General features: G+C 50.2%; 11 protein-coding genes across 11 annotated transcripts; 4 read left to right on the forward strand and 7 right to left on the reverse strand.

Annotated features, from left to right (window-relative positions):
• Positions 1–358: 358 nt before the first annotated feature.
• Positions 359–1,528, forward strand: N7509_004309 (cyclin-dependent kinase; the record flags this gene model as incomplete). The annotated part of the gene is made up of 4 exons (XM_056628946.1): positions 359–395; positions 479–990; positions 1,064–1,227; positions 1,282–1,528. The coding sequence occupies 4 exons, from the start codon at positions 359–361 to the stop codon at positions 1,526–1,528; spliced, it is 960 nt and encodes a 319-aa protein (XP_056491680.1).
• Positions 1,529–2,460: 932 nt separating this feature from the next.
• Positions 2,461–2,988, forward strand: N7509_004310 (GNAT family N-acetyltransferase; the record flags this gene model as incomplete). Its single annotated transcript, XM_056628947.1, has 1 exon — positions 2,461–2,988. One exon carries the CDS (start codon positions 2,461–2,463, stop codon positions 2,986–2,988), a length of 528 nt encoding a protein of 175 aa, XP_056491681.1.
• Positions 2,989–3,528: 540 nt separating this feature from the next.
• On the reverse strand, positions 3,529–4,057 carry N7509_004311 (putative NADH-ubiquinone oxidoreductase 12 kda subunit; the record flags this gene model as incomplete). The annotated part of the gene is made up of 2 exons (XM_056628948.1): positions 3,529–3,623; positions 3,832–4,057. The coding sequence occupies 2 exons, from the start codon at positions 4,055–4,057 to the stop codon at positions 3,529–3,531; spliced, it is 321 nt and encodes a 106-aa protein (XP_056491682.1).
• A 609-nt stretch (positions 4,058–4,666) lies between these two features.
• On the reverse strand, positions 4,667–6,130 carry N7509_004312 (putative alpha-1,6-mannosyltransferase subunit; the record flags this gene model as incomplete). Its single annotated transcript, XM_056628949.1, has 2 exons — positions 4,667–5,616; positions 5,692–6,130. 2 exons carry the CDS (start codon positions 6,128–6,130, stop codon positions 4,667–4,669), a joined length of 1,389 nt encoding a protein of 462 aa, XP_056491683.1.
• A 759-nt stretch (positions 6,131–6,889) lies between these two features.
• On the reverse strand, positions 6,890–10,066 carry N7509_004313 (serine/threonine-protein kinase; the record flags this gene model as incomplete). The annotated part of the gene is made up of 4 exons (XM_056628950.1): positions 6,890–7,395; positions 7,449–8,626; positions 8,702–9,102; positions 9,173–10,066. The coding sequence occupies 4 exons, from the start codon at positions 10,064–10,066 to the stop codon at positions 6,890–6,892; spliced, it is 2,979 nt and encodes a 992-aa protein (XP_056491684.1).
• Positions 10,067–11,787: 1,721 nt separating this feature from the next.
• On the forward strand, positions 11,788–12,904 carry N7509_004314 (2EXR domain-containing protein; the record flags this gene model as incomplete). Its single annotated transcript, XM_056628951.1, has 2 exons — positions 11,788–11,983; positions 12,057–12,904. 2 exons carry the CDS (start codon positions 11,788–11,790, stop codon positions 12,902–12,904), a joined length of 1,044 nt encoding a protein of 347 aa, XP_056491685.1.
• A 177-nt stretch (positions 12,905–13,081) lies between these two features.
• N7509_004315 (threonine aldolase GLY1) lies at positions 13,082–14,343 on the reverse strand (the record flags this gene model as incomplete). The annotated part of the gene is made up of 3 exons (XM_056628952.1): positions 13,082–13,194; positions 13,257–14,210; positions 14,271–14,343. 3 exons carry the CDS (start codon positions 14,341–14,343, stop codon positions 13,082–13,084), a joined length of 1,140 nt encoding a protein of 379 aa, XP_056491686.1.
• Positions 14,344–14,924: 581 nt separating this feature from the next.
• Positions 14,925–16,800, forward strand: N7509_004316 (uncharacterized protein; the record flags this gene model as incomplete). The annotated part of the gene is made up of 2 exons (XM_056628953.1): positions 14,925–15,211; positions 15,345–16,800. The coding sequence occupies 2 exons, from the start codon at positions 14,925–14,927 to the stop codon at positions 16,798–16,800; spliced, it is 1,743 nt and encodes a 580-aa protein (XP_056491687.1).
• Positions 16,801–16,972: 172 nt separating this feature from the next.
• Positions 16,973–18,909, reverse strand: N7509_004317 (uncharacterized protein; the record flags this gene model as incomplete). The annotated part of the gene is made up of 8 exons (XM_056628954.1): positions 16,973–17,129; positions 17,189–17,390; positions 17,456–17,617; positions 17,686–18,001; positions 18,066–18,210; positions 18,279–18,569; positions 18,647–18,699; positions 18,763–18,909. The coding sequence occupies 8 exons, from the start codon at positions 18,907–18,909 to the stop codon at positions 16,973–16,975; spliced, it is 1,473 nt and encodes a 490-aa protein (XP_056491688.1).
• A 586-nt stretch (positions 18,910–19,495) lies between these two features.
• On the reverse strand, positions 19,496–20,993 carry N7509_004318 (uncharacterized protein; the record flags this gene model as incomplete). Its single annotated transcript, XM_056628955.1, has 4 exons — positions 19,496–20,293; positions 20,361–20,621; positions 20,683–20,780; positions 20,861–20,993. 4 exons carry the CDS (start codon positions 20,991–20,993, stop codon positions 19,496–19,498), a joined length of 1,290 nt encoding a protein of 429 aa, XP_056491689.1.
• A 423-nt stretch (positions 20,994–21,416) lies between these two features.
• On the reverse strand, positions 21,417–22,522 carry N7509_004319 (DSD1 family PLP-dependent enzyme; the record flags this gene model as incomplete). Its single annotated transcript, XM_056628956.1, has 2 exons — positions 21,417–22,376; positions 22,463–22,522. The coding sequence occupies 2 exons, from the start codon at positions 22,520–22,522 to the stop codon at positions 21,417–21,419; spliced, it is 1,020 nt and encodes a 339-aa protein (XP_056491690.1).
• Positions 22,523–24,307: the final 1,785 nt, after the last annotated feature.

The following is a 24,307-nucleotide window of genomic DNA, read 5'->3' on the forward strand; positions in this document are numbered from 1 at the left end:
GTGGGGCTTGGCGCGGATATTCGGATTTGATATTGAGCCAATCCAATCCAATTGGTCTGGTGGTCAAGCGACAAAGCAACCAAAACCTTCAGAGAAACATAGAAAGAAAAAAAAAAAAAAAGACATACACATTGTAGAGTAGAATGAAAAACAAAAAACAAAACAAAACAAAAGCCACCATTTCTATACTCCGAGAATCCCTTGCTGCAACTGACCGCCTATCGCCGCCGGAGGGCAGTTTGGAACAATCACAACCACCTCTCACCTCATCCCTCTGGAGCCTCCTCGATTATTCCCGACAACACCCCACATCTTCTCTCATTTCATCATTCGTCCTAACTAGGCGACTTCTTCCACAATGGAGAACTACCAGAGGATCGAGAAGCTCGGAGAAGGTATTGTTGACATTGACCCCGCGACGCGTCTCCCCGCCGTCAGCTATGAGCTCTCTATTTACCTCATACTCACCACACGTTAGGCACTTATGGCGTCGTCTACAAAGCGCGCGAACTCAATCATCCGAACCGAATCGTCGCGCTGAAAAAGATCCGCCTCGAAGATACAGACGAGGGCGTTCCCAGCACCGCCATCCGCGAAATTTCCCTGCTCAAGGAAATGCAAGATCCCAGCGTCGTTCGCCTGCACAACATCGTCTATGCCGAAAGTGACAATCTCTACCTCGTTATGGAATTCGTGGACCTCGATCTGAAGAAATATATGGACGCTCTGCCTGTTAGTGACGGTGGACGCGGCAAGCCTTTGCCAGATGGGTTCTCGAAGGGCGGTGCTACGATCGGTCTGGATGAAACGATTGTTAAGAAGTTTATGGCTCATTTGTGTGAGGGGCTGCGCTATTGTCATAGTCATCGGATTATTCATCGCGATTTGAAGCCCCAGAATTTGCTTATTGATCGTGAGGGGAACTTGAAATTGGCCGATTTTGGTCTGGCTAGGGCCTTTGGTGTGCCGCTGAGGACGTATACCCACGAGGTGAGTATCTCACGTCTTATCTTCGGGGCTCGTTTCGTCTGGAGTCAAAGTTCACTAACAACTCTTTGTCCAGGTCGTCACTTTGTGGTATCGCTCACCAGAAATCCTGCTCGGTGCCCGGCAATACTCCACCGGTGTTGACATGTGGTCCGTCGGTGCTATCTTTGCAGAGATGTGCACCCGCAAACCTCTATTCCCCGGTGACTCCGAGATTGACGAGATCTTCAAGATCTTCCGGTAAGAGAGAGCTGCATTCCGTTCCGACGATTCATCCATACTAACTTGTCACAGCGTCCTCGGCACCCCCAGTGAAGAAGAATGGCCCGGAGTCACCTCTCTACCAGACTACAAGGCGACATTCCCGAAATGGCAACGCCCAAATAGAGAGATCGTGCCGACTTTGGATGACAGTGGCTGCGATCTCCTCGAAGCCCTGCTGCAATATGACCCCGCCCAACGGCTGTCAGCTAAGAAAGCCTGTGTACACCCCTACTTCCGTCATGGAAGCTCTTATTACTCCGGACGCAATGCAGCATAGAGGACACTCGAAATTGACTAGCGATCCTTCTTCTATTCGACAACCCTCTACACACCAATATCCGTCACTCCCTGCTGTCACCGTTTAAAATCGCATGTCCATTCCATTCCCTTGGTTTATTGCGTCTACTACTCATTTGCATTTTCGGATTAAGGTAGGAAGGAGGGAAATTATCTCGGCGCACATCATCCACCATGGAAACTGGGCGTTCTGACAAAATTCTACTGTATCAATGGGCAATGCACTACACGAATACTACTTACCCATGTTCCGCCTCATGATATGATGTGATGTGATCTGATCCATGCACTATTCCAAACGATAACGATATTTCCCATCATGATAATTCGTCACTCGGTCGAGAGAAAAAAGAGAAAATAAAAACAAAAGGCAAAGTTTGATAGTTCGAATGCGGGGGTCTCCGAGCAGGTGTAGTGACTCACAACAATGCAACCCAATCCATACCGAGCAAGCAGGCAAGAAAACTCGCGAGAAAGCGATAACCTCTTGGCAATTCTTGGAGATCCCTGCGGAGGGAGAGAAGCGGAGACTTTTACGAGGTTCGGTCATGCACATCCGTGTCTTGGGTTGTTCATCCAATCCCGTTTGAGATGTCGGCGGAGGGATCCGGTCTGATGTTTTAGACTAGTATCTCTCTTTCTTCCTTCTCGTTCCATTGAATGGGACAGAGTACTGCAATTCCAAAAAAAGATCACCAATCCCCTTCTCGTCCGATAAGATTCTGCAAAGTTCCGAGTTGTGTTTTAGAGTAAATAAAGTTGGGTTGAGTTGACTCATACCCATCACATCCATAATTGACTCACGTCTATCAGACGTGGATTAAAAACTTAAAAGCTAGCTTACATCTTTATTTTCTCCATTTCTGTACAGTCTACACGCTTCGAATTATTGTCAAAAATATACCGTTCATAATGTCCCTCCCAGACAAATCCCTCACCTGGCAACGACCAGGCTTCTTAATCTCAACCGACAAAACCCTCCTCTCCCTCCAATCCATAAATCACGCCTTCAGTCTAGACATCGTGTACTGGACAAATCTAGTCCCAGAAAACATCCTATCAACAATTGTCGAGAATTCATTCTGTTTCGGCCTATACGAGGTCTCCAACTCTTCCACCACGACTACGACCTCCAATGTAGAAGACCTGAAACAAATCGGATTCGCCCGTCTAGTCGGTGACAAGGTCACATTCACATATTTCACCGATCTTTATGTATTACCACCATATCAGGGTCTCGGGCTCGGTGGGTGGGTGATTGATTGTATTGGTGAAGTCGTTGATCAGATGCCGTATCTGCGGTGGGCGATGTTGAGGACGTCCTTGGAGCAGAGCCGGGTTGCTTATGAGAAGAGGCTTGGTATGAAGGTTCTTCTTTCTGGGGATATTAAGGATGGGCCTGTTATGATGGGGAAGAAAGGGGTTGTTGGGGGTCCTTAGGTTGCCAGCCTACTACCAGTAGCAGTAGTAGTAGCCGATCGTTCGGTGGCTGGAGGCTGCATAGTTCTGATATACAAGTTGGGCTGTTTGAATGTTTATGCGTGGAAGCATGCGCGTCGGGATTGGGACTGGCGAGAGGAATCCAGGACGATGGAAAGAGAATACTACACGTAGGAAGAGGGAGAGATGAAAATGAACTTGAAAGAAAGTATCGCAGCGAATCACGCGCACGCGAGAACTCTCAATATTGTCAAAAGATGAAATTGACCAGACAATGATATCGTATATGTACAGTTTAACAGAGAGCAACCAACCACACTCTCGCAAATCTCTTTTCCGGGGCGGTGCGGTACATCGTGGAATAGACTCAATAAAAGGAGCTTCCCTGCTCGGATTGGATCAGTCCAGGTCCAGCTTCAGTCTTGAAACACCTTGGTAGGCTAAAGCTAGAAGATCGGCTTCCGGCATGTCTCTCCGCCTGTGTAGCTCGTCCGCCCCCGCTTCACTTCACACCATCCGGCAGCGTTCGTCGCGGGAAATCTAAGAGGACTTGGCAGTGTTGCCGGGGTAGGAGTTCTTCTCCTGGAAGAGATAACCCTTAATCTTGCGCTCGTTCAGGAGCTCGAAGTACTTTTCTGTGCGGTGAAGAGAAGACATTAGCAATTGTTCGGACATGTCAATGCTGGGTCCGACTGGTTCAGCCTGCGCGCGGTCAAGGCCAGACCTGGTCGGACCGGACCAATTGGGCGGAGCAATGGCTGCGTTTCGTAGGCAAATCGATCCAAGGTATAAATCCTCGCACTCATCATACTGCCGAAAGAGCAAACGGGGAGAAGGAATTACCTCTCAAGACACCACACTTCTCAAAGTGATTCACGCCCTCGCGCGCATAGCACTTGCCCAATTCCTCGCCAACAAGACGAGACATCATACTGCGTACCCACTGCTCACGAATGATCGCATCGCGAGCATTGTGGACTGCGACGTTGTCCTCGAAGTCGACGCCGTCGTAGGTCGGGGCGACGGTGGGCTTTTTGGCCAGGAAGGCGGCGGACTCGGGGGTGGGCATTTTGCTGAGGTGACCCGGTAGGTAATGTGCGGAGGAGGTGTGGATGTGTCGAGGTCGGGACCTGGAGGGAGAGTCGGTTCCCTGCTGGTGTGCTTCGTAGGGATTGAGATTGGAGGTGGAGGAATTGGTGGTTGATGCGGTCGAATCGGATGGGAGGGTGGTTGGATTATCGGAGTGTTGATTGGTTGGTTGGCCGGGCGGTGGAGGATGTCTCCACGTGACCTGGTGTAGCAATTTGATCACATGACTAGGTACTACGCAGTGTAGTCCCAGTACCCTAAGGTGGAAATGAAGTACTTGAATAAAGGCATTAAATATAGAAGGGAATAATGAAGGGAACTTATGATTATTTGCAGCTCCGAAAGGTAAATGCACGGAAAACACCCAACGCCAACTGCAACCCCCTGCAGCAAGCACAGTCCTAATATACAAAAGCCATAGTCCATCTAGTCTGCGCCGGTGCCTGTATCATACAAAAGGCCCTCTAGAAAATGCGTAGCAACGTGAAGGAACATGAGGACATGAAGGGGTAAAAGAATGAGGACAAAAGAAGAAGGAAGTCGAAGCAGGAAGAACGAGATGAAGCATATGATCTAGTCACCTCCTCTCCTACTCACCCGCCGAATCACCAGAACCAAACAGCCCCTCAAAGGCCGAAGAAATGGCATCATGTACCTTCTCCCAGACCGAGCGATTGTTGTAATTGGCAATTTCGCGGAAATTGTAAATTTCAGCCCAGCAGTCGCGACCGAAGGTACAACCAGCCATATTCACAACTAGATCATGCTCATCTTCCTGGTAATGCACAGCTGGATCATTCTGATCCCCACAAGCACCAACCGGGAAAGCATTGATTGAGCGCTGGGGGAGGAATCCGACACTGCTGCGAATCCAAGGTTGGCTTTGGTAGATGTATTTGAAAGCATCCTGCTCCTTATGTACCCAGTCCATATGCATCTGCTCATACATAACCGGGTCCCACCACGCATCAAGCAAGCGATCAGTCCACAACGATCTTCGTAAAAAGAAAGAACCAAGATTAAACCCAGAACAATCTTGCGTAAGGAGCATCTGCAAAGAATCGGTTCGACCATCACCTTCCAGCGCCCGACCTAATTCATCGAGATAGAATTCCGGAAGAGGGTGCGTGATGTTGAGCGGGTTGTTATCGTTGATATCTCGATAAACCATCTCATCAAGAGAATTGAATATCTCCCCCTGCAGGGAAGCTTCACGTTCCATGATCCACGTGTTCAGATCAAGCCACCAGAACCACTCCGCATGCGGGTATTTGCGCATCGTCTGGCGAATGACGTCGCCCTTCTCCCAGCTTTCGCGCCACTCATGCGAATATCGTTTCTTGGCTAGCATGTTGACGACTTCGATTTCGTAGCCCCAGTGCGTGGCATATTCTTGCTTATTGTGGATGCTGTTGCGCTCGATTGCCCATTCGCGTGCGCCTTTGAGTTCCATTACGCCGCCTTCGACATTGGAGCCGAGGATTATGACGAATTTGCGGCCTCCGCCGAGTGGGGAACGTCGGTAGAGATGGACTAGAGCTGTTGAGAGAGAAATATATGGTCAGTTCATTGGTTAACCCTCGAGTTGAAGCTCAAGTCATGGAGTGAACATACGCCCCCAAAGACAAATGTAGGCAAGGCATGCTAGGAATACGCCAAGCAAGATGCGCACCCGACTCCGACGCAGAAGAATAGCTAGAGTACCTCGAGCACCCCCAGCCGAGGAGCGCCATCTCTCGCGCCCATATACATCCTTATCAACGTAGCCGTGCGGCGACTGGTGACCGTTGAAACTGGGGAGTTGGTTGGAGATCTTCTTCTTCTGGCGGGAGAAGAAGCCGCTATTGCGCGTTGCGAAGGATGGGTAGCCGCGTACTTCGTTGCTTTTTGCTTTTGCTGCGGCCCATGTGCTGTTTCCTTTGGTGTTGCTGTTCGGCGCGAGGGTGTTGGGGGAGTACCCGCGTACGGGCGTGGAGGAGCCGCTGCCCGGAGTTAGACCGGGGCTGGACCACCCTCCGCCCGCATGGGGAGAGGGTGATCGCGACAAGGACATTGAAATACGAGGGGGAGGGGGAGGTCGATATCTAGGCGCGGTGGTGTGGAACTCGGGTTTTGGCGAGGAAATTCGAGGTAGGGATGGGATGGATGACTCTCCAGGAGTCGAGGGTCGGTTGAGGTCAGGATGACATTAGGGTCGGAGGAGAGGTCCCTGGGTAGGTGGGATTAAATGAGGACGACGGATTGAGATGAGATCGGATTGAACCGAGCAAGGGTCGCACAGACCAGGTGAGGTTGAAGTTGAGGAACAAGTTGTAGTTGGAGGTGGAGCCCTGGCGATGAAGTGGAGTTGGAGAAGGTTGCCGCATGCGGAGAGGAAGTCGCAGAGCTGGCCACTCCAGGAAGTAATCAGTAGTCACTAGAGTAGCTACTCTCATATCTGCTGAGTATCTTGGAAAATATACTACTGTCAGCTTATGCGTTTCATCTTATTCATACTTATTCTCAATCGATATGACGGTGTTGCTGATCTCACCTACCGGAGATTATCTCCGCCACTGGCATTCTTCGAGGAAGTATACCAGCCGTCACTTTCATACGCAGTCTACGTACTTTACGCATGCGGACAAGGCCATTGTGACAGCTCCACATGGCAGCCAAGTATACGACCCTGAGTTCACACCATAGGATGCCATTATCACTAGTATCAATCTATTTGCAGAGTAGAGAGAACAGCCCAGATTCGCCTCAAATCAAATCAAATCATGTCATGTCAAATCACTTCAATCGCGAAATCCACAAATATCACTAGGGTTTATTCCTCATCTTTCTTTTCCGTAGACAACACAGGCACAGGCATGCGATTCGTTGCACCGTCAGACTTCCGCACCAGAGCCTGTCGAACCACAAATCCCTCCTCATGCTCCGGGCGAGTCTCAACGCTCTCCCCATGATAAAACTCACAGCGGAGATCCAAGAATTGCCCGTTATGTTTGTAGATAGTAATCACATCGCCAGTGTACAGTTTCCCGAACTGGAACCCGTTTGGTCCATCCTTGCGTAGCTCGACACCATTCACCCAGATACATTTCCGCGTCTTGGTTGACAGGACGGCCATCACGCCGTCTACATCCATCCAGTTTCGGCCCTCGGCAATCATGCATTCGATGGCGGGCGCCCAGAATGTGATTTCCAAGGCGTAGGCCGGGATTCGTACGTCCATTCGGTCTTCGTGTCGAACGGTGGCATTGGGCCCCGTCCCCATGATGTGAGGCGGTTTTCTAGGCGGATGTTGAGGTCGAAGATTGAACCTGGCAGACTCTTGAGTCGCCCGAGTGGTTTGGCTGGTTTGGCGAATTCACCGCCGGGCATACTGATGGGGGTATCGGGTCGATGGACAATCACATCGGATGGCGCCTCGGTTGCGGGTAGTTGTTCTCGCAGCTGCGCATCTAGGATGGCCTGGCCAGTTTGGGCATCCAGGGTAGTCGCAAGTTCAGGGTCGAAAGATGGTTCGGTCGGCTTTGTAGATCCGCGGCGACTATTTGGTGCACTGGCGCTGCTGGAGCGCTCACTCGCTGTGTCGGGAATATCAAGCTCGATGCGACGAGACACCTTTGGTGGCCTTGGCGTGATCTCTGCATTGTCAGAGCTGGGGAGTGCTCCCCTTTGACGTGGAGTTCTGTTGCTACCTGGATTGACGGGCTCCCTCTGCTCGCCAGGAGTGGTCTGCCGGGTCGATGATTCAGTAACGGGACCGGTCGGGGGAAGGAGAGGAAGCGAGGAGTTCATATTCAGTCGTCCAACGAGATTCTCTGCGCCCATGAGGCTGGGTGCAGTGCCGCCGAAGGGGTTTTCCGGGAGAGAAATGATGGAATAGACACTGTGTTCATCGCTCATCGACTCACCGGATGATGCAAAGCCCTCGGCCTCAAAGTCAACTCCAGCCCAGGAGCCGTTTTGGCCGAGTGCGTAGGAGCTGCGCAGTGCGGAAGAAGTGACTTCGCCAAAGAGACGTCGGGCTTGTTGTTCGGCGACAACTTGGCCGTCTTGGAAACTTTCGATGTTGGGAAGTGAAGGATACTTGATTTCCGTGGGGATTTGTTCCAGGCGTGGACGTTTGGCGAGAGCTTCACTGCTGCTTGACTCTTCACCTTCACCGGCGTAAGTGTACCCCTGGTCATCAGCAAGAGAGAGTTGAGATGCGTCTAGCTCTTCGTCTTCCCCAATAACCGAGAGGCCCTCGCGCACTTCGGCGAGGATATCGTCGTCTTCGTACTGATCCACATCCTCCACCTCGGCAATCCACGGATGCTGAAAGCAGTCTCTCTCTGTTGGTCGACAGAAAGGATCTCGGTTCAGAAGCTGGGCAACGAATTCGATACCAGATTCTGAGACACCCTCTCGACGCAAGATGTCGTAATCGGCGTCAGTCTCCATGATACAGCGGAGCATGTGTTGACCACGGTCTTCAGCACGACCAGAATATGGTGGCACTCCGGCGAGAATATGGTACAGAACAGCACCAAGCGACCACATGTCGACAGCCTGGCTGTAGGGTGAGGTTTTGGGGGGGTCTAACAATTAGCAAACTTTCTATAGAGTGTGGATAGACGGGAAAACTAACGGGTCTCCAACACGACGTCTCTTCCGAGCATCCCCTCGCCGATATGTCTCATAGTCGGGATACACCTCAGGCGCACAGTACAGTAGTGTACCACAGAAGGTCTTGAGGAAAGTCTCCTCCTGCGTCACCTTGGACAGCCCAAAATCTGACAATTTCACACGAAGCGGATCGAGCGATGCAATAAGAATATTATCCGGCTTGATATCGCGATGGGTAATTCGGCGCCTGTGAAGGTAGTGCAGTGCCCGCAGAAGCTGGCGAGCGATAGTTCTCACCATATCCTCCTGGATCTTGCCCTGTGATGACAGATATGTCGACAATTCACCCATAGGTACATACTCCATTATGATGTAGATCCAACGGTCATGTTCGTGATAGTCGATGTATTGAACGATATTAGGCTGTAGAGAAAGACCATCAGTTATAGGCAACCAGAGGCACAGCAAAAGTGAGAGCAGAGACAGAACTTACATGTGTCAAGTCACGCATAATCTTCATCTCGTTGTCAACCTTCTGGTCCAAAATTCCTTTCTTCATAAATCGATGCTTGTCCAATTCTTTCGCGGCATAGATCGCACCATGCTGCTTTGTCGCCAATTTGTAGACCGTCGCAAATGCCCCCTTGCCGATCTGCCCTGTTACATTGTACATCGCACCACCAGTCCAATGCATCCCGTATGTGTTGGCGACCGACCACGAGAGGACGGGTTGATTTGAGGAGTATCGAGTCTTTTGTTGGGCTACGCCGGCGACAGTATGTTGGAGACGCTCAAAGTAGTGCAGAACATTCTGTGTATACTGCATGGCGAAGCCCTCACGAGCCGGGATTCGAACCACAAAGCGTACCTCGTCGGAGCCCTGATTGCCGGTGACGACTTGGATGATCGAGCCGTTTGTGAGCATACGACTGTTTTCCTTTTGTGTTTTTCGAAGGCGGCAGTTGTCCACGATGGTGCCGTTTGTCGAGGTGTCTTGGAGCATAATGATGCCATCGCCGGTCAGGTAGATTCGAAAATGGTTGTTCGATACGCGTTTAGCCTCGTCGTCACCGGCGAGAAGGATGTCGCAGCGCGCTTTATTGCGACCGAAACAGAACCCCGCCCCGATATCATGAACGTCCGAGGACAATCTCAACGCCACGTCGAGGGCCGCCGTTTCCGATGTCTCATAGTCCAAGACATCTTTCTGAAGAATGTGTTGGCTTCCTAGTGCTGCGGTGGCCGCTACTCCATCGTGCGCGGCATGGGAGTTGGGATGCAAAATACAAATGATGTCCGCAAGATCCTGTTCTTGAAGGCCGGAATTGTTCAGGCCCATCCGACGAGGATCAGCACAAGGCTGTGTGGATTCTTGGGTGGCTTCCATGGCGGGAATGCAAAGGTTGAAGATGCAGATTGTGATGCAGCACGCTAACGACAAACAAACAGAGAGACACGAACGAGAAAGAAAACAAGAAAAAAGAAAAAAAACTACAAACAGCCGGCGGCGTGGGTATATGTCGTGAGAGCAGGAAAGTTTGGCATGAACAGGGTTATGAATACACGGTTGGGCCTGAAGATGGCCTGTAAGTAAATTCGAAGAGATGCGACGTCCGGGGGGACAAGGGGTTTATATACCTTGCAGTGGGTGCGAGACTAGGCGGGATTCTCACCAGGGTGATCACCCAGGCGAACAACCAACGATAAAGGAAATGAGGCACAATATGGGCAGAAATTGGGCAGTTGTAGGTTGCACAAGATAGAACGTAAGTGTGAAGATATTTTCAATATAGCGAGGAGGGATCGGATGAGTGGTGAAGAGGGATGGAGGGCGGTCTCTCGAGATGCGCGTGGGTGTCAGTCGGGGTACTGGATGCACTCATGCGACACCGACTGAAAGGATTCCGGCAATGAATTGGGAAGGATGTCACGGCCAGCAGATTTGAATCACGATCCGGGTCAAATCTGAGAGAGCAGATGTGGTGCGAAGGCAACCACTCGCCGTGCGGCCGTATAGGTCGTAGCGGCTGGACGACCGCGGAGGGGATTAATAGATTGTTTGGCAGAAGGAAGTCATTGGAAACAATCAGTCCGTTCGTGAGGTCAATTCAGGAAGGGGTGGGACGATCGGGAATGTATCTCTGTAGATGATGAGGTCGTCGGTTAGCCTGGGATCTTCTGTAGACAGAGGTACAAACCATTTGTTTACGAGCTGAACTCGAGCTCGAATCCGCCCCGGGCCAAGAGAGGAGAAACTCACACGATGATCGGCGGGCAATCATAAAAGAGGGTGAAGCAATGGACCAAAAGAGGGCAGCAGGAGCAGAGACTGCAAGGTGATGGTCGTCCGAGAAACAAAAAGTGAGAGCCGCAACGAAGTTCCACTGGCTGGCGGCGTCAAGAGGTTCCAGCGGGATCAGGCAGGAAGGCACCAAGGCATCAATGAGGCAACATTCAGGCAGAAAGTCCAGTTTCCGAGCTGAGTCATCCATTCATTTGGCCTCTGATTGGCTGGAATACCCCGAAATCGAGTCTCGCCCATGGATGTCCCAGATCTGATCGAGAGCTTATTTGTTTATTTGATATCGGACATTTGAGGGGAGTGTACACATGGCATGTTGGCCTAAATATGCAACCCCTATTAACTGAGAATATCATCAGTCGCACGGCTGATGAATGGTAGGCGTGGACACACTTCTGATGTACACGTGACCGCGGAGTCATAGTACTTGTCTGGGGTCTGACTTTGAACTTCCAAGGTTTGAACTCCATCCGGAAATACACTAAGGGCTCCCTAGCCTGATTGATATCATGATTGGACATTCTAGACCATGGCGGGTCCGAGTCTCGAGCTAACATCTCATACAATAAATGCCACCGGCCCCCATCTCCTCGCCGGGTTTTGCCTTCTTTTCCATTTCTATTTTTTTTTCCTTTTCGACTTTGCCACTTCACAAACAGACCATACAAACTTGAACTTTCACGAAACAAGAATCTACTTGCTGACCGCTCATAGTTCCAAACAAGCTTGAGCACACCTTGTTCCGGACAGAGGAAAGTACATATTTACACATCAACGACTTTCAACCCCTAATCTACTACGCGCAAATGGATAAAAACAATGAGCAGGACTTCCATTTCTTCCCTAAGCTCCCCGCCGAGCTGAGGTTGATGGTCTGGCGGTTCTGCCTCCCGCACCGGGTGGTGGAACTAGACCGACCCTTTGGAGAACATTCGTATGCATCTCCCTGTGACGAGGGCGCAACATGCGATCTTAACATGTGCCCCCCCAGTTATTACTCGGGTATGTCGAGAATCGCGCTCGGTGGCTTGTGAATCTGCTCGATACGTCAAGCTAGAAGCCCATCCATCTCCAGATTTAAGCATGGACTTTCCGCTCAACGAATCATTATGGATCGACTACTCTCGTGATTCAGTCCACGTGAACTGGAGACCCCCGTTTGAGCTTGATGACATACATAGCCGCCCAGGGAGTCCACTTGACTATCTGGCATGCAAGGCATCCGAGGTGCAAGGTGGTTCTTTTCGATTTCATTATCTAGGGGAGGGTCGTAAAAGCCGTCGCCGAGATATCGAGTTGTGCAAAACGATGGGCCCCCTTGAAAAACTCCAACAGACGCCCTGGGGAGCGGTTATAATGCGTGTCATTGTGGTACATACCACGCGTGAACATGTTGCGAAAACTGGCCTATTCGGACTCCTTTGTGATGCTCCCATCCAGGTCGTTGGTGTTGATGATGAGAAAAGACTGGATGCGTTCTATGATCTGGCAAGGGAATGCGAGCCTTTCTCCAAATCCATCCTACCCAGACAAAGCTTTCACAGAGTCTCCGCTGACTCGCTCAGGACTACCTTGAAAAATAGGCTTCTTGAAATTACCTTCGAATCTGAACGACAACTTGAGCATGATCAAACGGATGACAGCTGGTCCGATGACTACCCGTCCAATGGTAACCGTAATGAAGACCAAGCCGAAGACAAACCTGAAGAGAAACAAACACCCCCATCCCTACACCCCGCCATCATGTTCCGATTTTGCCCAAAAATGTGCAACCTTACTCGCCCATCCTTTGAAGAAGCTGAAGCTATGGTCAAGAACAGAAATGTAAAGAAAGGCAGACCACCTATGTCTAAGGGTCGCCACAATTACCGGTCTTTTATGGCGTCGATAAATACGCGAAGCCCCTACGAATTGGGAAGATAACAGCTGCTCTATATGTGCTAATGACCAGTAATCATACTAGTATCACTAGTAGTAGCAAGGCTTTCTCAAACTAGCTTTATATACAAATATCACTCACTGTTTCAATCAACTACTAGTAGCTTTCAATACATCAGTCCTCAATTTATGTTAATACTATTGTTACTAGAATCACGCCTTCTATGGCTTGCTACTCCCATAGGGTCTGCTCTTATCCTCGCTGCGCTGATACTCCCCTTTCATCGCAATGTCGAACACCTCCTCTAGCCGGGAGATCGCCTCATCCGAAACCTCTGTAAATTGTCAGAAAACGAGAAGTACTCTCAGACCGCGACAGAAGGGGGAAATCACTTACGGTAGTGGACAACAACCCGCCCACCAAGCAATCTGAGCCCCTTTGCTTCCCCAATGACACTCAGGTCATTGGGCCCGACGCCAGACCCCTCCAGATCGAGCCAAACCATATTGGTGTGCACGGGCTTTTCCAGCTTCCCTCCCCGACTAGTCCACAACTCGGCTATGCGCTTGGCCTTGGCATGGGTAGCCGGCAGCTTCCCCGACTGCCCATGCGAATCCTTTCCAAATGTCTCGTCAAGGGCGATCCGAGCCGCAGAAGCAAAGACACCCGTTTGTCGGGCGCCACCACCAATCGACTTGCGAAACCATTTAGCCTTCTTAATGAAAGGCTGGGATCCGACAATGATACTACCGATCGGGGCACCAAGGCCCTTGGAAAAGCACAGACTGACACTGTCAAAGAGACTGGCATACTCCTCGAGGCTACCGGCTCCAGAGACCACGGCCTCCCAGAGCCGAGCCCCATCCAGGTGAACCTTAATGTCATTTTTATGAGCCCACTCAACGATACGACGGGCCTCGGATAAAGGCATGACCATGCCGCCGAGGGTATTTTCCAAGCTGATCAGCTTGGTCGGGCAATGGTGGATATCGTCGTCGAGGACTGCGTGTTTCTGGATATCTTCGAGAGTCAAATGGACGCCATTCTTCGGGATTACGGTTTGCACAGTGGCGCCGGTCCAGGCACTCACACCGCCAGCCTCGTAGCAGATGATGTGGGATCGATGGTCGCAGAGAACGGCGTGCGGTGGTTGAGTCAGGTGAGTGCGGATAGCTACTTGGTTACCCATTGTCCCTGATAGAACTAGCAGTGCATCTTCATGCTTGGTTCGCTGTGCGACGTAGCTTTGCAAGTCGTTGGTTGTTGGGTCCTCGTTGAATACGTCGTCGAGTAGGGTTGTTTGGCAAATGGCTTCGAGCATAGATGGAGTAGGCTTGGTCATGGTGTCACCTGGATCAGAGGTCAGTTAATGGCGGATATAGTTCCAACCAACACAATTCGATATCATACTCCGAAGGTCAAACTCGGCTGCACCGGCACCTTGCCAGGTGTTGATTGCCGAGGCAGTTGATGATTGAGCCATGGTGATAATTGGGTACTTGTTTCTGAGGAAGATTGAAGTGGAGGAGAGAGAAGAAGAAGGTGTAAATATTGGACGAGATACCGCAGAGCGGACTAGACGAAAGGAACGACTCATAAAGGTGTGGGTGGGTGTGTGGGTGTGTGTGTCTGTGCCAAAGACACCTGCCTCATTTGGTTGCATCGGAGTAACGCCGCGGGGAAGAGATAAGAGTCACGTGTTTACTGCGGGGTCCCAATAAAGTAGTACTACTAGTAGTATGCTTTCCACAATTCGTACTGTGTGTAAATTTGCAGAATACAGTCAGAATTGGATATATTACAGCGAATACAATAATTTGCATCATGGTGCAATAAATCACCCTATCTTCACCATTGTACTGCGTCACTATACATGTATAACATTCTCACGGGTGTACCTGACATGAGGTCACCGTGCAGCAGTCCCGCCAATGCGCCATGCCTCCTTCGGCCTAGCGCGGTTACCCGGTCTGGACCGCTGAGTCAGCGATTTCCATGCCGCGCTTCACTTCAATTTATGCGCGCATTCTTCGAGCCTCTCGAGTCTCTCCTGTCGCATCAACGATGGACTTCGCAAGTCTCACGCGACCGGCAGTCATCTGTCATTGTCGCCGTTGCTTCAGCTCTCTGGCCGTTCTTGAAAATGAATGGGCCGAAGTTTCCAACTTCTATGCCACCTCAACCGCCTGGGTGAGCGTCGACGCCGACCGTATCTCCGTTTCTTCTCAACGAAAGAGAATCCCCGATCACAGCGATGCCAGTCTCATCAGAGGTCGTATCACGCAAGAGGCATCTTGCAGAATGTGCCCGAGCTCCTCGAAACTCGGTGTTCTCGTCGAAATGGACAATGGGTAAGTGGCATGATCTTGGAAGCTACATTTCCCCTTTCTACTTTACTATCACTCTCGTCGTTGCGCTTCATCGTCTACTTACACTGGCATAGCCCCATCATAATTTGGAAAATGTCCAAAGTCTCTTTTAGAGAAGTCGTATCCATGCGTCCAACGGAACCCGTCTTCAAGGAGGGTGCAATCAACAAACTCCTTCCCCACCACCAAAGGAGACCCTGCGAAGCACCCGCAGTTCTCTCCAAGGTGGTGCTTTAATCCCCGCCGGTGGTACGGACTTTCGCTCTTTGGACCCTGTCATGCAGCACCACATGCAACACCAAGGTCGAAGCATCGATCAAATTTCCAGCTCAGTCAACAATATGCACGACACGATAGCCGACCTCAAACTCTCCTTCAACTCCCTCCGAATCGAGCTCAATGTCCCGACGCGGTACGGAGGTGAAGGCAGCGGACCCGGTTTCGATATGGTTGCCACGGTCCTAAGGGAGCTGAAATCAAAGTCGGATGAGATTGAAAAATTGAAGCTGGAGATCGAGGCGTTGAAATTGAAGGCTCGTATCGCAGAGGATTCGAAACCACATACTCCGGAATACATGGCAGGGCTCGAGGGAGCGCTGCCGCGAATGCAAAGCCCCGATCTGCTGCAGGCCGGCCGGAAGCGTGGTTGGGCAGATACCTTCTCAGCCGGAAATACACTGGCCGTCGCAGATACATTTGATGAGAATGATATGGAGGACGACCTTTCCATTACGGGCCCCCTCCCTTCCGATGGCCCACATATCCCTCTGAGAGACCTGGCGCACAACTACGAGCGTCGGCCGTGGAGCGCGGAACTCGGTTCGCGCGATATATCGATTAATCGCGAAACAAGACCTCCTCATCCCGTGCAAAGCCCAGCGAAGAAACAGCGTCTCACCCACGATCCAGTCGATTCCATTCCTTTGAAAAGACGACCTGGTCGACCTAAGAAATCTGATGTTTCCAATGAAAAGGATAAGGATTATCGAGGGCCTGGACGCCCTCGCCGCAGCGTCGTTCCTGCATCTGATGGAACAGCGGATCAAGAAACTGCAGACGATTCAAATCCCCATCAACACTACTCCACGCCAGCTGGTTACACGGTTATCCATGACCCTTCCCAAATTCAAAATGAGACAAAGGGTGGAAGCCGATCAAAAGAGGATGCAACTATGGATAACCAAAATACCCCCATGGCCTCAACTGAGACGCAAAATGGCACTACGCCAACGGAAAACGAAATAGCAGATACCCCGAAAGCCCCCTTGAATGCCATCCCGACAATTGATGCACCAAAGGGTACCAACACAAACGATGATATACCAGCGGGCGACCTAACCGCATCTCAAACCATGACTGAGAATGGAATTGACTTGACTGGTGATGCAGCTGTGAATGATCAGAAGGCCAAGACCAATAAAAATGAAGCCGCAAATGGCGCAAAGCTCGCCCGCGCTGGAAGTGGCAGGAAAAAGCGCAAGGCCAGTCTCGCGGCGCGGGACGCCATGATTCGAAACGAGATGCAGCGGGAGGAGGCAATGGAGACCGAGCAACCCGACAATGGTTTCTGATATGCACCACAGAAATTGTATGATATTTAGTAGTCCGAGTTCGCGGCTGGGCCGACGATTCCATGTCAGAGTGTATGATAGAATTCAAAATATGACTGAGTTCACCCGATAATCGGGAACAAGGGATCATCTCTTCTAAAACCAATAACCCGAAGCAACCAAAGCGACATAACTACGCCTTTGTCGGGACCTGCCCTCTCTCCCTTTGTCTCCGAATCTCCGCAGCAACCACCTCCTCCGGCTCCGGTGCCTCAATAGGGTATTTCTTAAACAAATACCCAGCAACCAGTGAAACGACACATATAGCACCCATCCAAACAGTCGTTGCACTGGCAATATGTTAATCACTGGCAGTGATTCAAGTTATGCGACAGAATTGAGAACATACCCGAATCCCGGAATATACCGGGGCGCATCATGTTCTGGCCAGAGAAAAACACCATAAATGGAAGCAGTGTTTCCAAGCGCATTAACCAAACCGATTGCGACCGCGCGCTTCTCAGCGGGATAGCAGATGATATTCGCAACCCACATCAAGACAAGAGGAGATGTGCCATAGATACAGCCGAAGGCGAAAGTGGTGAAGATATCTATGCATAGGTCAGTCTAGATGCCGAAGAAAAGATATTGTGTGGAATTGGATACTGGGACGTACAGCGGACGGTGTCGTTACTATTCGCACAGACAACGATGAAGAATATCGTCCCGATTCCGGAGAACAGGGAGATGAAGTAGGCTTTACTCTTGAAGTGATCTGCGACAAAGCAGAAGACTAATATGAACACCACAGCGCATGCGTATGGCGGAATCGTGTGATCTATAGCGGTTAGTGAATTCTCAGATCGTAAGAAACATGGGTATTTGATGATTATGGTGATGACTTACATTGTCCCTCCCAGTTCTCCCACCCAAAACTCTTAACGAGCGTCGGGATAAAGTACTGAATTGTCTGCGCCCCGGTAACAAGAGCATAGAGCAGGGCGAGAGTCCAAGTTCTCCAGTCTTTGACGACCATCTTCAGAGCTTCCTTCTCAGAGACTCTTCCGTGGGCACCTTGTGTGTTGCCCAAACCGTCATACGCAAGACGCTGGCTGGCGAGAAGTTGCTCCTCTGGCGTGAGCCAACGTGTGTTGGATGGGTAGTCTGCCATGAAGAACCAAAGAATACACCCAACAAAAGAGGATCCGCAGCCTTCAATGATCTGAGAGCCATTAGCTGTCAAATGATCTGTATGTATGTTGAAGGAGATTTATGTGAAAGCATACAAATAACCATCTCCACCCATCAATCCCTCGGGCTCCGTCCAGATATTCCGTGATAACACCCGCGAGCAACCCCGACAAACCACCAGCAACAGCCACGGCGGTATAATAGATGGCAAAACGACTGGCAAGCTCATATCGTCGGTACCTGGAAACATTAGCTTCTCAAGCTCATCGCATTGCCCAGCATGAACAGGAAAACTGGAAAGAGCTCACCAAGAGGAAAGGTAGAATGCAATGCCAGGAGCAAATCCCGACTCAACAAACCCCAAAACAAATCTCACAGCGGCGAGTTGTTTCCAATTCTTCGTCGCGGCCATTGATGCAGCAACTACCCCCCATAACAGCGCGAGACCGCAGAGATACAAAGACGGTCGCACGCGGGCGATTATCATGTTGGAGGGGACCTCGAAAATGACATAGGACACGAAGAAGAGTAGGAGGATGACGGAGTATTGATTTGATGTTAAATGAAAGTCATCTTCCAAACCGCCGGTTTTGGCATTTCTAGAAGCGTTCATTGTTTTAGAAAGAGCTCTATGAACGGAATGTGGGCATGAATGGAATGGAGTAGAATGATTTACCCGATATTCGCGCGGTCTAAATAACCCAAAACAAAAAGAATCCAACAACAAGGCTATAGATGATGACGGGATTAGTGTGATGAAATAAAGACAAGATGCTGCTTGTGTCCGCTTACGATGATGCGAAAATCAAGTTTGCGCAGTAACCTCTTCTCCTCCGGTGATCCGGGGACATAACTCGCAGCTAAAGAGATAGCTGTAGTATGATCGATACTCTCCTCCCATTCTTGGGTAGACTTTTCGTCAAGGTGATGAGCAGCCATTATTTTGCGTTAGCTGACTCTATTAGCACCAATGAAGAAATACATTCACGAATGGAAGATGGGAGGCATGTTTGCTTTTTGTACCTTTTCTCCCTCTGCTGATCATCATGTCTCCGCAGTTGAGAGAAGTGGGGAAATGCAGAATCCGGGGTAGACAGAAGTCGGTTGCAGAGTCGGCGATTTACCGGTCTGGATCTGCAAGCTTTGCGGAGATGCTGAGCGTTGTCGGTGAGCTTGAGATCGGGGATTTGCCGATACTGTACGATTGGGGGAAGGGCAGGGGCATATATGACCCTCAAGAAGGGAATTTGTTCATTTCTGGCGAATAATGTCTTTTCATGGGAACAACGTCGAGTGTATTGGCCATTCTTATGTTGCCATCCGCACTAGTCGGTGCAAGCCCGACGGGGTTATGGCCGATGATGTCCGGTCCAGGCTTGTCAGAACTAGATCCCAAGAGTAACTTTGCAAAGCCTTCGAAGGACGGAGGAAGTACATTTCAAACCTCGACTTCTAAATCTAAACTTTTATTTTCATCCCCCATCCTTGATAGAATTAATCATGGCCATCTCGTGAGATTGGCCGATCAGAGTGATGAAATCTTAGAGGACCTCATCACCACACCAAAGCCACCAAGCAGTGCAGAAATCCCAGTGAAGACAATCAAAGGACCATAGCCAGACCCATATGCCTTCGCAGCTGCTCCCTTCCATGCGTCGTTCTTCAGCAATGCTTCGCTAAGCGGACCGCTGACGACGTTTCCAATTCCTCGACCAGTGGACAAAAATCCGAAGACAATGCTAGGGTCGGTATACGCACTCTTCTTTCGAACATCATTTACGATGGCAGGCCAGGTAGAGGTAAAACACCCGGCAAATAGGCCGTAGAAGATGCAGAATATGTAGAGAGGAGGAAGAGAATCGGCGAATCCCCAGATCAAGAATACTGCAATGGTACTTCCGACGGTGGACGCGAGAATACACGTTGTAGCATGGAATCGATCTACCATTGATCCCATGGCGATGCAGCCGAAGACAGAGGCAAGGTTGAATAGGATGACCGTCAAGGTTGCTTGGAGGCCGCTTGCCCCGAGGGTGCGAGCATAGGTGGGAAGATAGATAGTCGGGAGGAAGTAGCCCATGGCCTCGAGAATATTTCCAGTCTCATATATCATGAATGTTGAGTTCCACAAGAAGCGGAAATCTAGTGGTCGAGAGCGCGAGGTACGGGAAATGGGAAGTCGAGGGCGAACGAAGTAGAGAAGTGGACCGCCCATGACAAGGAGAATGATAGACCAGGCCCGAAGAGCTGTCTGATGGCCAAAGCTATCCAGTAGCCACTGCAGGACAATTGGCAGAATAACACCTGATACCCCGGTTCCGGCCTAGATGAGATATCAGCATTGATACTGTTGGAAACGAGGCAATTCAATCGGTGTTGGTTATACCCACCCACATAATGCCAAAGGCAAGTCCCTTCCTTCGCACAAACCAGTCATCCATGAAGACAATGGTTGGCGCATACGCCAAACTTGACCCAATTCCATATGCGACACCTTGGGAGACAATGAGATGAGTTGTCGTCTTGGCAAAAGAGCTCATTGCCAGCGCGAGACACATAATCAGAAAGCCCAGTGGGGCAGCCCATAGCTTGAAGCGGGGAAGACCCTGAATCATAATGAAGGCGAGGGGCAAGAGCATGTAGGAAATACCCTGGTAGTCAATGAATCAGGGTGATGGATGCATAAAATATTTTCGGTAAAGGAAATCTCACCATCGCACAAGTGCCAACCACGGCAATGTCTCCAGAGCTCTTGAAAGGCTCATGGGTGCTATAATAATCCTGGAAAATTCCATAGGAGAATGTGAACCCTATATCCGACCACGATGGTTAGTGAATAATTCAAGTCCAGGCCATGATAAACAATACTATGTAGTATACATGCACATACCCCAGATTAAAGCTTCAATCATGAAACATGCTGCAAGGAAACCCCATGCACCGCGGCCCCGATCCACTGGTGGAAGGTTGGCTTCGTGCAGATCAGCAGTGCTGCCATCGGGGGACACTTCAATTTGCTCCATGGGGATGATTACTAGCAGGGAGGACCAGGGATATAAATCATGCCAGATGGAAAGGAAATCAATAGCTTTTAAGTCGGACTCAAATGGCAAACTTTTACTTTTGGGGCCCGCCTCCGCCCTTCTTTTGACAAGGCGGGTCCAATGTGGAGTCACTCCAACTATTTAAAGAGCTCCACCGCCACTCGTAGGGTGTAGGGTGCAGATGAGATGATCAGGCTCGACTTCCTACTCCTGACCACTGAAAGCAAAGCGCAAGTCGGATTTTGGGAGACTGAAGAATCCAAATCGCTTGTGAGAAAAAACAACATTGTCGAAATGAACTTTTATTTTCTTTGGCTCGTCTATAATTTGAGTGATTGGATTATGATAACCGAAATGAAATCTATCTAATATGCATGTTGCTTGCGTTCTTGGACAAATCGACTATTGCACCTTGCCCCGAGAATCAACGGGCCAGATCTCCTCAATTACACCATTGCGATGCGCATAATAGAAATCATGCAGGTTGACAGTGGGGTCGATATGGCTAGGAAGCATCTCGACACGGTCACCAACCGACAGAGCCGGTGAGCCCTCCTCCCACATGAGAGAGCCATGTTCATCGCCCAGGACACCATATTCATACCTCGAGTCCTTGCACTCGGCCAGGCCACTGTCTGTGGTCAACGACTTGAGACCAGTGTCGATTGTAACTGCTCGGGGGCCTTGTTGGCTGATAACTGTTGACAGAAGAACAAGACTGTGGGAGAAGAAGGAGCCAACAGCATTGCGGTAGTCAACGTCCATAAAGATGAAAGAACCAGGCTGAAGCTCAGTGACACCAGGAACGCTGGCGCAGAACTCAGCAGTGCCGGTTCCACCGGTGGTAACAACCTCGATGTTAAAACCAGCTTTTCGGAATGCATCGGCAGTGCCGGTCAGAGTGGCCATCGACTCCAGACACTGCTTCTTGCGGTCCTCGTAGTCGTGCAGATGTTGTAGATGACCCTCATATCCTTGGACGCCGATCAGGTTCAAGTGCTTGAGCCCTCCAACGTGTCGTGCCAGGGCAAGAGCCGGCTCGCCGGGCTTGACGCCAGTGCGGTGCAATCCGACGTCGAGATCAATCAGAGTTGTGATGGGCTCCGCGATGCCCGACTTCGCCAGTGCATCGTTGATGGCCGAAGCACCAACTTCGCTGTCGACAACAATGCGAATCTTAGGGTACTTGCGGTACAACTCCACCAAGCGCTGGACCTTGACGGGGCCCACAATCTCGCAAGTGATGAGCAGATCATCAAAGCCCGCTGCAGCGATAGCCTCCGCCTCGCTAATTTTTGCGACACAGCCTCCCTTAGCTCCAGCCTTTGCGAGTTTGCCAGCGAGGATTGCGCTCTTGGTCGTCTTCAAGTGAGGGCGGATGTTCAGGCCGGTGGGAGGAGCTTATCCATGAGCTTCTTAATATTGGCCTCCATGAGATCCAGATCCACGATCATGGAGGGAGTATCGAGGCTATCGACGCGATCGCCGACTTTCGGAGAATAAGGCATCTTGGAAACGGGATTGATCGACTATGGCTGCTTGGGTAGTGAGTATGTTTGTCGTAGAAAATAAATCGAGGGGTAAAAAGGTGGGGGGAGTTGGCAATTTATGTGGCTGCAAGGGGGGAGGGACACGGTGACATGCAGATCAGGACTGCTAGAGAGGGACCCGACAATGTTCCAATGTGTCCGAGTCCCTGACGAGAGACTGGGTGTTATCACCAATGCTACCCCAGGTCCATCCCCGAGTGGGATGGCATTGCTGATTCGCGCAGCAGGCGGGCATCCACTAGAACCGGTGGATACCCCCGCGCTAGAAGGTGGTGTCAACCCCCACACATCGGCGCATTGCCGAGATGAGAATCCCGAGGGAAACTGTGACAATCACCCTTGAAATTGACGGGAATGACTATGAAAATGCCACTAGGGTTCAGCTCATAGGATTTTCCAAGACTATTCGTGTCAGAGCTAAGTGCGCGGCTGGAACTCCTTCGGCTACCGAATGCGGATATATCCGAGTTCCAGTCGGACAAAGCACCTGTCATTAAACTTGAGGTCATTGGAGTGGGCGATGATTGGTTTAATCTTTAATCAGGGATGTATCCTAAGGTTCTTTGTTTTTCAAACACCATTGTTAAATCCCTAACTCGTTGTCTCCAAACTCTATGAATGACTCGAGTCACGGTCCTTCCGAGTAGTAACTACTAGTACTACTCAGAACCTTGGAATTTCTTTGATTCGAAACACACCTAGGTATCCATGGATATATATATATTCATCACCTGGCATGGATCAAGTATCAGAAAAAGGCCATTGGTCTCGAAGACCCTTCCAAGGTTTCAAGAAACGATTCAAACTTGAACTTTTTCCACCTGGGCACGGTTCTGAATTCCATCTGCGCAGTACTACTAATTACTAGTAATCGAGCACCTGGTACTGGTACTTCTAGTAGCATTATAAATATCCATATTTCCAGAGGATGCCAAAAGTATTCAAGTTAATCATGTTTTCAGAACTTCCCACCGAAATCATACTAATGATTGTTACTGAAATGTCTGACACAGGGTCCGTTAGTCGCCTAGCACGAACCAGTCGCCGTTTCTCGGCAATCGCAGGTAATTATCTCTTCAAGTGCGCAGTCCGGGAACAAGACGACAGATTGCTGAAAATGGCGGTCCTCAACGACAATAGGTGCATTATTTTGCGGGCCATGGAATTCGGCCCGGATCTCAATGAAACCTTTACCATCAGTACGATGGAGCTAATCACACACTGCCTAGCACCAGAAAACAGGGCGGTCAAGGGCATTGCTACTCCTTTAGGCCTGGCAGCTCGAATGGAAAATCATGACATGGTTGATTTCCTTCGTGCAGGAGGTGCGCGTGTTGGGGGTTGTTGGTGTCTGAGGATGGTCTAGGATGGTGGACCTTAGCCCTAGCGGCATGGTCTCATAGCTAGAGCTGATCCCTTACTAGGTAGTAATTGTTGGCATCCCTGGAGGGTTCAAGTTCTGGATGGCGTCTTGGATTTTCAAACTCATAGTACGCGGGTAGCTGTAATTATTATAGTAGTAATTGGAAACTCTTTTCTTTTGAGTCCAACCTTAGAGATATATCTCTTTAAGCTAACACACCTGGAAAGCCTAGTACTATGCTCGCTTCAAGTTTTGATTACAGAGAACACTACTATTTATCGGATAACTCGATCTGTTTTATCCTAAGACCCCGGGCTGATAAATTGCCACGGCTATCCGACTTTAGAATTGACCAGAGCGGGCAGTAGTAATTGCATAGA

The sequence above is a fragment of the Penicillium cosmopolitanum genome (assembly GCF_028827165.1).
Source record: "Penicillium cosmopolitanum strain IBT 29677 chromosome Unknown utg000005l:1.0-4006212.0:1.0-4009387.0, whole genome shotgun sequence".
Lineage (NCBI taxonomy): Eukaryota > Fungi > Ascomycota > Eurotiomycetes > Eurotiales > Aspergillaceae > Penicillium > Penicillium cosmopolitanum.